Genomic DNA, 16,640 nt, shown 5'->3' on the forward strand with positions numbered 1-16,640 from the left:
TCCTGGGAGCGTAATGATGTGTTGGTGTGAGTGACGTGTAGCAAGCTCGAGACCGAGTGTTAAGTGGCCTCTTCACAAGTTCTGAAGTGCCGCAACCACAACCCACAAGAGGACCTTCAGCGACAGTTTGCAATTTCCCAGGTTGAGTCGGAGCTTTGTCAAAGTCGATTTGTTACATTTCTCGAGTGGGGAGGCCCTCTCACCTCCTCGTAGTTCCAATATTTGCCCTGCACTCGTCGCGCTGTTGTGGAATGCCACTGCAGCAGGGTTGCATCGTTGGCTGCAGGGTTGATCGGGCAAGGACGAGGCGACGACGACGAGGCGCTCGTTATGATGACATATGGCCTCCCATTGACGCGATGCGATGATGACGCGACGGCTTTTCACTTTTCATCGTTGCTGGTCGACTCGGACTTTGTGCAGTTCCCAGGACTCGGCGATTGCGTGACCCCGGCCGTGTACCCATCCCCGGCCGTAATGGCTTCATTCGGGGGGATGCACCTGATGACCCAGCGAGGGCTCAAATGAGTCGACCTGACCTGACCACCTGCTTCCTTGACCGGAAGTTGAAAAGTTTCAAACTTTTCCAACCTCTGCGGGTGTGGGTGCGGGTGTGGGTGGAGAGCTTCGTGTGACAACTTAATTAAATGATATGCCTTAAATGCTACTTCCACGAATGCGCCAGCTGACCTCGTCGTCGCCGCCATTTTCCAAAGGGAAGAGCATGATGAGTAGGATGAGGCGCCTGCAACCCCAGGAAGTTGTTGTAGAATCCAGGAAGAACTATCATACGCAATCACTTGGCTGCCTCGAGGCACTGAGCGGTCGGCTTTTGTTATGCTAAAAACAAAAAAAAAAAGAAAACATCAAATGAAAAGGCAACAAATTCAATTACGACGCTACGTCATGAGTTAGCCTCGGGGGCAAGGGCCGCAGATTCAGCAGCCACCACTTCCGACCTTTTAGCCAACCAACCATCCATCCATCCATCCCACCGATCATCCAGGCAATGCAGACTTTGTCGAAAGTTTCTTTCTCATAGTGCGACCCCTATGGCAGGAACCACACAAGACGTTGTGATCTCGGTGGTCCAGCTTTTGATTGCAAGTCCTTGATGCTCCCTCAGATTCAGGAGTGGATGTAAAACTGTCGCAGATCGTATAACACTTGTTAGCCTCTGTTCACAGATTTCTAGCGAACTGCCGGGGGATCGAACAATGGGATGATCGAACATCGACAAGATCCCCAGAAAAATGCGGGCAATTGCAACTTTCTTGAGGTTAAACGCAAGTTGCTCTTGAGCCTTCGAGGACATTGTTCCAGCGGCTCAGCGAATTTACCCCGTAATATTTTTCTCACCTCCAGGAGGTCCACTCATCTCAACCTCAGACGACCCGGCATTCGAGCCGAACCATTGTCCCGTTTCGTGCTCAGATTGCAACAATCAAAAGGAGAGGCAAGCAGATTCGTGGATGTGCAAAGATTTCTATGGACTTAGACTTAAGCAGCATCAAGTACTTAGCAGCGTAAAAAAAGAGACATACGAAGGGAGGGGACTCCACTTGTGATTAGGCAACGCTTCACTGATCCTGCCATGTCCTGGCCTTATTGTCACTCTCGACTAATCGCCTCGGACAACACTCGAGCAGTGCCTTGATCGTGTGTGAGATGTGATCTGAAAATTGTGTTCTGATCGATTCTCCTCTTTCACAGACAGCTGCTTGATTTTTAGCGATTCTCTAATGAGGTTCCCCCCATGCCAAATACCATTCGCATTCCCCTTTTTGCCTCTGGCTCTGGCTCTGGCTCTTGTCTGGCAAATTATGCGACTAAGCGTCAAAGACAATGCCGAGTTGGTGGTGTATGCAAATACAAAGAACTCCGGATGGTTTTCCGCTGAAAATTTGCCATTTGCCCACTAAAGTAAGTTAAGCTGAACTTAAGGGCACTAAGCAGGGACTAAGGAGCAGGGCAGGAGTACGAGGACCAGGACCTAGGCTTAGCCTCTCCTTCTCTACAGCTCTCTCCGCTCACCTTATCTGAGCGGCAGATATAGAAAATTGATCTGGCGATAAATCGAGCAACTCAATTTACAAAAACAACGCCGCCTCGGGCTGACTTTTGCTTGCCGCAAGGCTGAAGCCGAAGCCGATCCCGAACCGAGCAGACAGAGACGTCCTGACTTCAGGTACAACAACGGGTATAGGGACAATCGGAAGCCGGATTTGCAAGGATCTATCCATCTCTGTCGCCCTGCTACAGCTCCTCGTTCGCCTTTGGCTGCTGTTGCAAGCCAGGATCAAACGGATGTTTAATATTTTGGCTTAGAGACATTCTCATTACATTTGAAAACAAAGGCAGTCGCAAGAGAAGAGGAGGAGTCCTGCCTCGTACCAATGCGAACCTCCGACCAGACCAGACCGCCCGGCCAGGATTTGGGCATTTAGCAAAAGGGTAATCCTGCCCATTAAAATCTATTTGCATACTCATATTTTTGTTTCGCTAGGTAATTGCTCCTGGATAAGGATCACCCGCAGAGGCACTGCTCGGCAGCTCGGCAGAGACTCGCAGCGAGTGTGGTTTAAGCTTGCGAAACCTTAACCTGTTGCCACACCTGCCCCGGGCCTGGGCCCACACTCTCGGCATTGGCATCGGGATCGGGAACGCTTGCGCGAACTGCGCTAATCACGACGGGCAAACGGCGAACGTCGCCGTCGCCTTCATTGAGCTCGCGCTGGGGATTACTTAATCAACGAAAATCTATGAATTAAAAGTGTTACCGAAAATCCACCAGCTTCTCTCTCACTTGTTACGAGCGGAAAATTCCGGAGAAGCAAGCAGGCCGCAAAACCACTTCAGATATTAGAGGTTTGTGATCAGCGCATGGCTTAGAGAAGGGCACACAACGACCCGTCGATCCACTCAAGTGATCTGCTGGGCAAAGCTTGCAGATTTAAAGCAGTTCAAGTGAGGCACAAGTTAGTCCAAGGCCAAGACAGATCAACAATAGTCTCCCCCTAAGTTAGTCCCAATCCAAGCAGACAAGCATCTAGAGCCCAGTCCGAGAAAGATCAGGCCCGCATCTTCGTGACTTCTCCTTTGGTCTCCACTCTTCTTTTTTTTATAGACATTATAGAAATCAAAAAGTGAAAATCTATTGCTCGCCGAGAGTGCAAAAACTACAAGAGAAAACTGCAAATTAAGACCAGAACAATGCCGGGGCCCGACAATGTGCAGAAAAACGTCACTGATGACAGAATGATGAGGATTAAGCCAACACAGGCACACACGCAGAGATCCAGAGAGAGCACAGAGTTCCGTTCCTGTCCTGTTCTGAGTCTATTAAAAGTCTAAAGGCAGATAATAAAGGGCCATTAGGACTTAAAAGGGCTCAACAGCAGCGGCAGCAGCAGCGGCAGCAGAAATAGAAATGTCAGGGACTATAGACAATACATAGAGAGCGAGAGAGAGAGAGAGGAGAGAATTTGTTACCCCGGGTTCAACAGCATCCGAGTGAACCGGGGTCCTTGCCGAAAGTCGAAATGGCAGCACCAACGAAGCATATTTAATTCCAAATCCCCGCAGGCACTGAAGCAGCAGCCATGGGTGCCCTTGGGTTAGGGTAGGTTTTTGCACATCCTCCTCGTGGCTGTCTGACTGTGGCCATGGATGTGTGTCAGTGGAATAGACCTACACTCATCTGGCCAGAGATCTACTCTACCCAGCACCCAGTACTCTGCATCGCTCTCTGCTCTGTTTGCTTTGGCCAACGCAATTTGGCAACTGTGTTCCTGAATTGTTTGTTCAGCCTTCCCAACAAAAACTCATTTTCAACGGTGCCTGCTCCTGCTCCTGCTCCGGCTCCTGCTGCTGCTTTTGTGAAAGGATTCAATTGCTTTTGTCCGCATGGCAGAGCGGGGATAGCGATCCTGAAGCAGCAGCGTCAGCAGCACCCCAATCCAGCGATCCAACACGGCTCGACAAAGTCACAAAAGTGAATTTTTGCTTTTTAACTTTACGAATTTCCTTGTGTGTTCTGCTGGAGAGAGGGAAATGAAAATTGGGAACTGACAACTGGAGCGGCCATTGCTATCTGTCAAGGTTCCCAAATTAATCCCGACTTTGGTCTGCTCATGTGGAAAAACTATGGTAATTTTTTTGATTTCCGTCTTCAATGCCAAATGTGGCAGTGCCTTTCTTGTCTTTCATTGTTCCGATATTTGCATAATTCATTTGTGATTAGTCCCGGCCATGTGGTTGCTTCTGATGTCTCAAAAGATATGGAAAACATCACAAAATGGCAACGCATAAAAAAGTATCATAATTCCCGCTGTAATCTCATGATTCCCCTTGTATGCCAAAACACTTTTCAATTGCTGCAGAGGTTAGGCTCTAACATAATATTTATTTAAAGGTTATTAGATGGGAGATTTCAAGATTTTTTTGCAAAGAATGAGCCCAGTGGGCCCACTGTGCTGTGGGAAGCAGACGAAGACGAAGAGCAGAGAGCTTCTGCAACAACAATTTTGTGCTTGGTGAGAGCCCGTATGCACACAATTTAGTGAACGAGAGAGGATTAACAGTTGCATTCGTTTCGTTGAGTGTTGTTGATAGAAAAAAGCAACAACTACTACGCTAAATCTAGATAAGGCAATGCAAATGTGTACTTGCAGAAAACATTTTAGTGAGCGAGAGAGGATTAACCGTTGGTTAATAGCTAATAGCGAAGCCATAAATAGGGAGAAAAGAGCGAAACTTTAGCTAGAAAAGGCAACAACTCAAACACGCGACCAATATCGATGCATAACAAAAGTATTACTGATTGCTAAGAAAGATAACGAAAGCGATGATGATGTGATGAACAGTTGAATGGTTTTTGGTTTTTGGTATTCTCTGTATTCCTGTATTCTGTATATCTGAGTACATACATACAGTTGTTAATGCTCAGCAACAATTATCGTCCATTGGCAATAAAAACTGTAAGTAATTTACTTTGCAGCTCCCCTCTGAAAGTTCCCATAAAAATATAAACAAATATTATTCATTTCAAAACCTTTAGGTTTATTTTAAAAAATTATTTAGTTCATTTCTTAAATCGAATGATATGCACTTAAATCTAAATGTTTTTAACTTTTAACTAAACTATAATTATTAATATGAAAAGTTGAAACTTTTACGAATGCAATTTGAATCACTTCGTGGATGGGTGAATGGCTAAGGCTTAGGTGGCTAAGGGGCTAGTTAAGTGACTGCGACTAAGCTAGTGAGTGGCATAAGGTATTGGGGTGCGTTTAAGGCTCAACTCCTGGAGATGTGTAAGCTTTCACTGATTGAATATTGTCCAATGCCAAATGGATCCGAGGTTATCACAGTTCCCAGAACTAGGAAGGCACTTCAAGTGCATGCATGAATGATTCGATTCGCCGACGGCAACTCAGATTTCAGCTTTCCATCCACTTAGATCTTGCGCTGGCTATACATATCGGAGATGAGGCGCACGATGGTGATGTCGCCGATGGTCTTGCGGAAGAAGAGCTCCTCGATGGTGAAGCTGGAGACCTTGTGCATCATGGAGACGACGCCCAGGAGCGTCTGGAAGCGCATCGGCTGGTTCGGATGGGTGCGCGAGATGTAGTTGTGGAGCGCACTGCGGGCATCGTTGTGCATGGCCGCCACTTTGCCGGACTCCAGGAGTCCGCGGGACTCAGCCGAGGCCGAGGAGTTGGGGCTGCCGCTGCCTGTCAGAATGGAGCTGTTGGCCAGATCCTCCGTGGAGCTAGCCGCAGGCGGGGACTTGCGGAAGAGCGATATGGCACGCAGGCACTCGTACTCGGTGCTGTCCACGTTCAGGTGGCACAGTTGGTTGAGCACATCCTGGAAGGCATGCACCTCCCGGGAGACCATGCCCACGATCTCGCGGTTGTTGTTCTCCGCCTCGTAAACGAACAGCAGCTGGGCAAAGTTCATGGGCATGAGGTACTGGGCCATGGCCAGGATGAAGAACTCCTTCCACGACTCCTCCAGCAGCATCAGCTGGTCGGGCATAGGCAGCTCCGTGAAGGCGCGCACACTCTTGATCCAGTTGACGTTCTTGAACAGGTGCTCGGCGGCCGTCTCCTTGATGTGCTCGGCGGCCATCAGTGGCGGAGTTGGGGGCAGTGCCCGTGTGGCCAGGGCATTCATGTAGGCGGCCGTGGGTGAGAAGAAGCCGTGATGTCCCTGATGGCCGGGATGGTGGGGCACACGTGGCACAGAGAGATCCAGCACAGCGGCTGGTGTTTGGAAGGCGGCGCTCAGCGCTGGGTGGCCAGGATGGCCGGCATGATGATGGGGCCGCTGCACGCCAGGGATGGGCATGGGCAGGCCGGGGAAGCCAGTGAGGGCGGCTGTGTTCATGAGGATCTCTGGCGGAATCTGTGGCATCTCGCCGGCGCCCATCATCGCATCCTTGTACATGGCCATGTGGCGGCGCAGCGTGGAATTGCGTGGCCCGCGCTCATGCTGCACTGCGTCCTTGTTCATGCCCACCTCGAAGCACTTGCGCAGCCGGCAAGCACGGCACTGATTGCGGTGTGTCTTGTCCACCACGCAGAGCCCCTGCTTCTGGGACTTGCACACGTACTGGCGGGAGCGGCGAATGCTGCGCTTGAAGAACCCCGCACAGCCATCGCAGGCATAGATGCCGTAGTGCTTCCCGGAGCTGTGATCCCGACACACTTTGCATGGCACATGGTAGAGGATGCGGCCTGGAAGAGCAAGAAAAGGAGAAGAAAATGGTTAGAATTGTTTGATATTTGATGATGATTGAGGGACTACAACAGGGTTTGGACTTTTGGTTTGGATTTGATGGGTCCTTCTTGCTGTACTTACTTGATGCCGCTGGGGACAACCGGACGCTGTTGTACTTCTGATCCATCATGTCTGGTGAACCCTCCGCAGACTGCATACCGATGTGGGGCGTAATTTTGGCGATTTTTATAGACACAATTAGGGGGGGGGCACAAAATATGTTTCACTTTTTCTCGTTTCTTGTTGACACTTAAGCACTGCTCTCGGAGTGGTTGATTGTTCGATAATTGAATGTTCGGTTTTGCGCTTCGTCGCGATTTTTGTTGTGTTATCCTTGCTGGAAGCACTCCGTGTTATACCGAACGATGAATGATGTGGACTCGCTGAGATCACGACTGGTTGTGTTGTCTGCTCACCACCCTGCTCCTGTTTTAATAGTCCTGCCGCGCAAAGCAAATCCCGGAGCCGTGCCATTCATCGAGCACACTCCGATCACCCTTAGGTAGTCGAGCGCTACGTTTATTGGTCGTCGCTTCTGCAGAGGGTTGGAAGCTGCTGATGCCAGCTCACTCGCACGCACGCACTCTAACGTGGCTCTCTCCCGCTGGCTATCTCTTTCACTCCACACTCTTTGAGCATCCTTTCGATCCTGGTGGCAGCAGGCTGCCATTGCAAAAATTCATTGAGCAGCAGCCGTCACTTCGCTCATTCTCAATTCTATGGGTTTTTATGGCCTTTTTCCGTTGCAACCGCTACCTGTTCTCTCTCGCTCTCTCTTTCTCGCTCTCTCTGTCTCTTTATCCCTTATGTGTCTCTCTCCGATTTTCTCCCTGGGGTTTTTGGTGTGACAGTTGTTAATGAAGACAGCGCCGTGGCCGTGTATGTGGACATCCATCCACTCTACTCTCCGTTTATGGCGCTGCCATTATTGCCGCTTTGTGATTTGTGTGAAGTACCTGTGGGTTCTGTTCTGTCCTCGATAGTTGGGTAGTTCTACTCGAGAGCCCCTGCCTGAGGGTTGCTCGAAATTATTGATTGTTTTCCATTCAATAATTAGTTGTCTTTTATGATGCAATCAAATGGGGTTTTTTTTGGGTGCCAAAAGGGTAGTACTCCCTAAGTAGAACTGGGAAAACTTATAGCTGGTATATAATTAATTTGAGTAAGTTTGAAGTGGAGCAAAACTAGCTTCGAACTCACACAGAGGAGTTTTGAATTGAACTCTTTTTAAACATATTTGTGCAATTAAGTAATTAGGTTGTAAGTGGAGACCAATTACAGATAGCTTAGCCAGTAAGTCAAGAGAAACCCAAATCAATTTCCAGAATTTATAGTTCTAATATAATATATGAATATAATTATATTTTTACGATAAAATCAAAGGCTTGATAATGCTAATTTTGACACAAACTTCATACTTCATACTTTAGAGAGTTTCAATATTTATTGTCAGTTTACAGATCCTTGTCTGAGATAATTCACACATATTCGGAAATATCAATAAAGCATTTCTTTAAAGCAGTTTATTGAGAACAAATTTAGTTTCTTGATCAAGAGATTCCATTTTCAGCGAGCAATACGAAAAGTCTTAGTAATGAAACTGGAACTTTTTTGTTGAGTTCAAGCAATCCCTTAATGTAACTAAATTCTTTGGGGATAGTAGAGAATGGAGTGTGTTCCACGCTTACGCACTATTTCTCAAAGTATTTTGTTGAAGGCTTCTTCCCTTAGTACAGATCTCCAGCAACTCCCCCTTGTAAGCCTGCTTATGTGTTGCCTTTTGGTAGCTCAGATCAGATCAGGTCAGAGCACAGCCAAAAATTAGATTCAAGTGGCCAGTCCTTCTAATCGGGCAACTAAACCAGCCAAGTCCAGGCTAGTCCTAATCGCATAGCGTGCCGCTTAAGAAGATTACAAGGAAATAAAGAGACTGCTGCCCGAGCAAAGGCAAGCTGCTGCTGCTGCTGCTGCTGAACCTAGATCCAGATCAAGCAAATTTAAAGCAAGCTTTCTACGAGGATCAGCGAGTTCGAAGGAAAACAATTGCACGAGTTGCACGAGTACTTAACGAATGTTAAGCAAGATCCCGCAAGTCTGGTGCGATTAAGACCCAACGCCTGAGGCCTGACGAGGCCAATGCAAATGCCCATGCCCATGCCCATGCCCATGCCCATGCCAATCCCATTCTCGGCGCAACCCCGAATACGTGGGAACAGATCAGAGTAGAGCGCACAGAGAGGGTGATGGACATGCAAATGCTGTGCGAGTGCGAGAGCGAGTGCGAGTTTTCATGTTGATATATGATAGACACTTAAAAAGAGCAATTATATTTCGATTCGTATTACGGATGCGTAACTTGATCAATAAAATGCTTGACATGATATCACCAGCTATCGCAAGGGTGGCGTTGGCAGGACTCTAATTGGAATAGCAACCCCTTGCAGCAGTAGGATGATGCTGCTGTTGGTTATTGGGGGTGGCTTGTACCTCTCTATGGTACTCTCTACTGGGAATTGGACTTGAACTCAGGTGTGTGCTGTTTGTTGCATGGGAATTTGCTTGCGTGTGATGCTATGCTGATCATTAGCTGGAGGGTGCCCTTGCCCTGTGCTTCCCGCGGGGGAGTTGATCATATTGTTGTGCATGCTGCATGATGCTCTAGTAAACCAGATGACGATGACATATCAATTTTTGACATACTGTTGACCAGTCCAGAGTGGCGGGAGAACTTAATTGTGGGAACTCGTGAATATGCAAAGGGGCAGCCTCAGCCGCAGCCGCAGCCTCAGCATCTGTCAGCGCTTCCCACGTCCGGCTCCAGATACTCCTACTCGTAGTTTGTTCTTTGCTCACTTTCATTGAGACTAAGTACAGCCCCCGCCGTACTTAATGAATTATGAAAAATGCATATGAAACGCCGGCCAGCTGCTAATCCCCGCGGATTAGCACTAAATCCACCACAAGAATTGAAACAGCAGTCACGAGCAGGCCACAATTCCGAGCTGAACACAACCCTCCCCTCCCTGCGCTTCAGGTAGGATTCGCGTAGCGACCATTCAAGGTTATTGCAGCGCATAAAAAATAAATAAAACTTTCCATGAAAATTCGCCCAGCAACCCGTGACTTTTTAGCAAAAAGTTTTTATTTTATTTTATTGCGAAAGCGAAAGCGAAAGGATTTACGAAGGTGTTTGCCGCCATAGGTAGTCGTGGTGCTGTGCGTGGTCATCCGGCTAATGATGATGCCGGAGAGCACTCTAGTTAGCACCTTTTTGTCTTCGAAGAATGCCAGCCAGCCACCAGGTAGCAGTTATGATTTGTATGCCACTTTCGCTCGTTTTTATGAATCGCCAACGAAAGGGTTAAGAAACCATAAAACACAGTCGACGCCATGCACCTAATGACACTTCGAGTGAAAGAAAGAAAACCAGAGATGAGCAACACAAAGTGAAAGGGTTAAACATATTTGGGAAATTCACTTCATTTGCATTTGCATTTGCATTTGCGATTCGGTTTTACGGCCCAAAAGTTGCCGCCGACGCTTCCAACATTCATTGAGGATCGCCCAGAAATTTGGTCCCTGGCCCCGCGAGGACCTGCCTGCCGCCTGCCGCCTGTCGCTGCTGCCTCTTCATAGTGGACGGCTGCTCTACCCTACTTTTCCATTCCCTCATTATGAATCGCGCCAGACTTTTGGTGGGAAAGACCCGAAATGTCATTAGGTGAGTGTTTTGTTCGAGGTTTATGGCTCCAATAAACTAGCTGGTAGAACATATTCTGTGCACAGCCACGCATAATGTGTGTTACCTTTTATTTGAATCTAACAAAAGGAGAATCCCAAGTATATAAACACGTTAAGAAAACTAAAGGAATTGTTTGATAAATGTGTTTTACATACATATAATTACGCTGATAAATTATGCAGATATTTAAGAAATTAATCAGATGGAAGGCATTTACTTGTATGCCTTCTTGGCCTCAAGGCTTTCACCTACTTGAGGTATGAGTAAAGTCCTTAGATTACTCCTTCCTAGAGTTTCTTTATCTGCTCTTGATCTGCCTTGATTTGCTCCTCTGCTGAATCTCTGGTGTGATCCCTTGATTACATTGAGCTCTCTCCATGTGGGTTACAAAACTCCTCTGGCAAGTCACATACAAGATCATGGAGAGGATCAGTTTGAGAAGAGGAGTAGTATAGGGATTGTATGATTATAATATATGAACTTTGAACAATATTTAAAGATTTATCTAGATGCCAATATGCGTCTTAATAGTTGCGTCATCCATCAGCATGCAAATAATAATGCACGATCACAAAGCCTATCACAGAGCGGATATCCATCCCATTGACATGGAAATCCAAAAGGAACTAATAGGGAAGACAACTCCTCCTCAAACTCCAACCATTAAAAGTAACCAAATCTTCATTCGTCTTCCCAAGATGACAACCCCGCAATTATCTTTTTTGGCGCCAAGAAAAAGAGAACTAAAGCAAACATTTTCCAAGATTTTTGGCGCTCGGAATATGCAAATGCAGGCACAGAGTGCGGAAGTGGAACCCTTTGAGCACAACTTCCGCTGAAACGAGTCATCAAAGTTCATAAAAGCAAAAAGCGAATCAAACCTAAGCCCAAAAGTGCAAACAGACAGAGGGGAGGGAAGAGACAATCCACGGGGCGAGACATCCACAGGAAGCGACTCACGAAATCACGTCAAAACGAAGTGCAAATGGAACCCCAGTACCGAAGAGCCTAGGCAGGAAATGAACTATTAGACCCCGAGACATCAGCAAAAGAAACAAGGAACGGCAACGACGACAAACAGCTAGGAAAAGCGCAATAATTGAATCAGGGATAGAGGGACTCGGGGACAGTGGCAGGAACCGAGGCAGATAGCAATCTGATCTTGAGAAATCATGTGAACAATCCAAAACATGAAATTAAAGTGCTCAAATATCTGGGAGCCGACAAATTGCGTAAGGACGTACGTAGGCTGACGGCAGAAAGTTGAGCAACTTATGTCGTTGTCGTTCGGTTCGTTCCCAGCATTGCACGTGCAAAACTCTAGAGATGAGAGAGCTCTGCTCTGCTCTCTGCAGATAAGTTTCATATTCGTGGCAGCCACGGAAACACACCGAACAATGGGACACACCTCCGAGATCGTGTGCACTCCGCTCCCATCCCCATCCCCATCCTCATCCTCATCCCATCTCCAACCTGATATGCGCTTCGGGATCGCTCCAGCTCCGGTTTCAGGAGGCTCTGTTTTTATGCAACAGGAGAGCGGACAGGACAGGACAGGACAGGAGAGGAAACGAAACAAGTGATGAAGTCGCTGCTTCCATTTCAATTTCAGTTTTGATTGTTGTGTCCTGGCATCCAGGACTCCTTGCATAAGTGCCAGTGCCAGTGCCAGTTCCAGTGCCAGACGAGGATTCAGATTGAGATTCAGAGGCTCTTTTGTGGAGGAGTCCCATTGTCTTCAGGCCGAACATAACTTAAGGACTTTTTGTTTGCCTTTTTTACAATCGAGTCTCGAGGCTCATTGCCTGCTAAGTAGGATGTCCTGTTCGCCGTTGCCCTTTTGTCCTCCACAGCCAGGGCCACGTCTCGTTTGCATTCCTAAGCCCCGAAGATTATGTCATAGGCAGATTATTCGATAGAACAGACCAAAACCCTTGCCCAAGTCCAAGTCCATTGCGTTACATTTCTCACGCCTGCCAATATTTGGCAAAAAGTTTCCGATTTCACTGCCAGATAGTTTAGAAATCTAACACATTTCCTGCAAACAACTCAAAGGAAAATGTGTTTGTGTTTTCACTTTCCCGCCAGCAGATAGCAGATCATCTACGAGGGCTTACCCTTAGTAGCTGTGCCACTTTTCCGGCTAAAAGAGTCTCAGATCCGGGAAGATAGTTGCATTAGGAGCGGTAACTCACTTTGATTAGATTAGAATGGAGAGGAGAGGAGATGAGCAGAGCGGCGCTCATTGAAATATAACTGGGAGAGAAAACAAGAAATGGAATAGGAGAAATCCTGGGGGAGTTCCAAAAGAATAGACAAGTTTAACCGGGAATAAGTAGGGCAGCCTTTGAAATATAAACAGAGAAAAACAAGAACCACAAATAAGTTCTACATTCAATCAACAGGCACTAACAGATCTGCTCTCTGGTAAATGAGAGAGAGTTATGCAGAAAAGTCTGTAACCAAGAACTTATACCAGTTAGATCGTCAAAGAAGTCTCGCAATCGAAATATAGAAAAAGTGTGAGAAAATAAAGTCTCCAACATCTTTCACAATAAACGTAATAAGTTCAACAAGTCCCTGAATATGGTGACCCCTCTTATTATTCCATCGTGCTATCTCCTCCCTTAATCAATTTCATTCTAGTCACAAAGAGTTCGTTGCACTATCTGGCAGCGATCATTAACCTTCAACCTTTCGCTGACAGAGCGAACCGTGAATCAAACCGTGGATTCAGCCGTGGGAAGAGCCGTGTAAGCTCCCACTCGAGGATACATGGCTGATTGAAATTGAATACAAAACCAGAGCAATTCAGGGCCCATTATCACGGACAATGCGCGGGCACCTGATCCAGATGCCCTAACCAGACATAACAATCGATCCATACAAGTGCATCTCCTGCAGCCATGCGGGAAATTTTGAATTCTATATTTTTCCCAAAAAAAAATGCCATGCTGAAAAGGTTTGAATAAATAGCGAAATATTGAAGAATTAACTTCCAAGAAATTGAGAGCAGAAAAGGGGTAGCAAAAACGAAGAATGAAAGGATTTTTCAATTCAATATTCTTTGGCCTTTTCGGGGGCCAACAGGCAACAGGCCAACACAGCCAACAAGTGGGCGATCAATCTGGCATGCGCAATATGCTTTTTGTTTCAAATATTAATAGGAAAGAACCCTCATCAAAGCCGCTAACTGGTGGTAGCTGGAGGTAGCCGGAAAAAAGGGGCAATTGTGGGCATATCGAAGATGGAGATTGTAGATTTTAGCTGGAGAGAGAGAGAGAGTGTCCCACAATGGACTACCAGAGAAGCGGGCAAGTTGTCAGCGGGCGAACAGATTTCCATCTGATTTCCATTGGAAGATATAGATTCTGCAACTCTCTCTCTATGAATTAATGTGAAAGTTGTATAATTTCGCTTGTCGTCCAATTAATGCAGAGCCACGACTGGGCCACTGACTGACGGCATTTTGATTTCGTTTTCATATCGCATATCGAATGACAGCGACGTGGGAAGCACGCACAGATTCCAGGAGACTCAGGAGGACAGGGTTCCAGGACCGTGATGGAATGGGGATGGGTCCGTCAAGATGAAAGATATGCGAGATCAACATGTAATCTTTGGCATAAATACGAGAAACGCTTAAGAAACTGACAACAAGAGCGGGGACAATGAGCGCATGTTGCATGCCCGATCGAATGTCCTTTGATATCAGACGTTAAAGGAGCACCGTGCGGTACTTATATTTCATTATGCGAAAAGGTAGAGGTAGAGACCTTTTTAGAGACCTGTTGTCGTCTGCGACGGGGTCTCTGTCCCCGTCGATGTCCCTGTTCTGGCATTCGTCTTCGCCTGAGTCAGCAACCCCTCTGTGGCTATGGCGTTCGTCCTTCCCTTCCTTTGCCAGTTTCGGTTGAATTCTGATTCTGGCGGTGCTGCTGCCCTACCCGGAACGCACACTTCAACCCTGCCTCTGCCCGTGCCTGTATGTCTGCCTGTCAACTCCTTTGGCCAGGACTCTCTCTCTCTCTCCCTCTCTCCTCGCTCATTGTCATCGCCATTTGCCAATGTCCTCCGCTTGACACTTGCAGATTAGTAAAGTGTTGAGTTTTTTTTGTTGAATATTTTTCCTGCTAATTGCCGGCACACAATTAGTTTTGCTCCAAATTCATGTGCCAAAAATACATACAGGATACCAGGATACGCCAGGATATCTTCCACATGTGCAGGCAGGATCTGCCGGATGGGCAGTGCAATGATTTGCATTATTCATTGTTTGACTGCCAAAGTACTTCTCTTTATGTTTCATTAACTTCTCAGCTTGATTCATGACTTTTGGTAATTTTATTTAATCTCTCGGTTTCCGGTGTTCCATTTTCTTGTGGGCGTTTTTAGCTGGCCTGCAGTTCTAGATAAATATTAATGTTGGATTCAAGATATTGTTATGGATTTCCAGATTATATTTCTCTATTTTGCAATTGAAGTCAAGAAGAATAAGATTGGGATGGGAGTAGGGTTGGTAATTTGCTGCAACCTTATCTGGTGATTGCAGTCATATTTTCCTTGGTTTCTAGCTTTTGTTAGCACCTTATTTTAATGATAAATATAATTTGTTAGTTAAGATTCACGAAGATTCGTTTAATAAGCTCAAAGGGGGGTTTTTACTGTACGACTTGTACTGCAGTTGAAGTGGCGTTAAAAGCAATACCCCAAAAAGTGTAGCATACCTTCAGGCCGAACGTTAAATGTTGCTGCGAGAAAAAACACAAGACACAGATGGCGGCACAGCTACTTGTCCTCAGCGCTAAGTTTTTTGTTAGGATTTTCAATCAAAACTTGCCTCTATCAACTCGGCTGCAATCTATCTAACTTCCTACTCTATCTATTTTCAGGCGAAGCTTTCCTTCTTCTCAAAACTACACTCCATTGTATTTTATCTTTATTCCACACTCCTATATCCATCAATCCTGTCTATATTTATACAATTAATTCTCATTTTAATATTATATTGTTTTCGATTTAAAGATGCTTATAATCCTCCCATACAATTCCTCTCCTTCCACACAGCTTGCTGCAACAATGTTGCTTTTGCGGGGGGCTTTGTTGCATTGTTGCATTGTTGCATTGTCCGCTCTAAAAATAATCCCAACAATATGCATAAATTAGGCTCCGATGCACACAGAATGTCCGCTTGTGTCCGCGGTGTGTACGCTAATTATAATGACAAATCGGTCAATTATAATGCCATGTCATAAATTTGCAATCCGCCATCGATCATCCACCACGACCGGGAATATTGAATAAAATCGATTCGATCGTGCATCATGGAAAGATACGACGAGTACCTGCTCCCGCGACTTCATTAAGGAGTTCGAGTGCTTGCAGAGCAGAGCCGCAGAGCAGGAATAATTAACTAACGAGGCCAGCCAGGACTCAGACGTGGACATGAGACATGGACAGGGGCCTAGATAAAAGTGCAAATTCTTGTAAGCCAGATCAATGGGAGAGCAATTTAGTTGCAGCAGCTGAAGGCAAAAGTAAAAGGAAGCTGCAGCCTGTGAATGGATGCGGATGCTGGCTGGTTGGGGGAAGGAGATCAGAGTCTCAGAGTCGTGGAGATGAAGATGGGGCAGCGTTCAATGAAGCCTCCTCACAGCTGTCAGAATGGCCATTCTAGCGGCACGCCCACCGCATTAAAAAGCCACTAAGCAGGACATTCGAAGGCGGTAGGGGCGTGACGACGTCGCAACGTTCAACCTGTCAGGCAGAGGGGCAATCGTGTAGTTTTCAAATTTATTGTCGACACGCAGCACAACCTCTACGCCCCCGAAAGCCGCAGGAGATGATATCTGACTACGGGCAACATGTTTACTTGGCATTCATCATGCTTTAGACACTTTCTCGATGCTGGCCAGAAAATATAAGAAACTGTTGTGTGTGCCTCATAATTGCCTCACTTAAGCCCCGCAACGGTATAACCAGTTTCAGTTCCTTCTTCGGAGATGTCCATCAGGCAGCTGACCGCAGAAAGGGCACGGCCCGGTCTCGGTCTCGGTCTCCTCCAGTGGCTCCCCTCCTCGCAGCCCCAGCAGCATTATCTCTCTGTCGC

General features: G+C 46.7%; 1 protein-coding gene across 1 annotated transcript; it reads right to left on the bottom strand.

The window, feature by feature from the left end:
- Positions 1-5,111: 5,111 nt before the first annotated feature.
- Positions 5,112-7,227, bottom strand: LOC117583534 (protein tailless). Its single transcript, XM_034271888.1, has 2 exons — positions 6,871-7,227; positions 5,112-6,746 (listed from the first exon to the last, which is right to left on the bottom strand). The coding sequence occupies exons 1-2, from the start codon at positions 6,944-6,946 to the stop codon at positions 5,458-5,460; spliced, it is 1,365 nt and encodes a 454-aa protein (XP_034127779.1). The 5' UTR covers positions 6,947-7,227; the 3' UTR covers positions 5,112-5,457.
- Between the last annotated feature and the right edge of the window lie 9,413 nt (positions 7,228-16,640).

The sequence above is a fragment of the Drosophila guanche genome, unplaced genomic scaffold (genome assembly GCF_900245975.1).
Source record: "Drosophila guanche unplaced genomic scaffold, DGUA_6, whole genome shotgun sequence".
Taxonomy (NCBI): Eukaryota; Metazoa; Arthropoda; class Insecta; order Diptera; family Drosophilidae; genus Drosophila; species Drosophila guanche.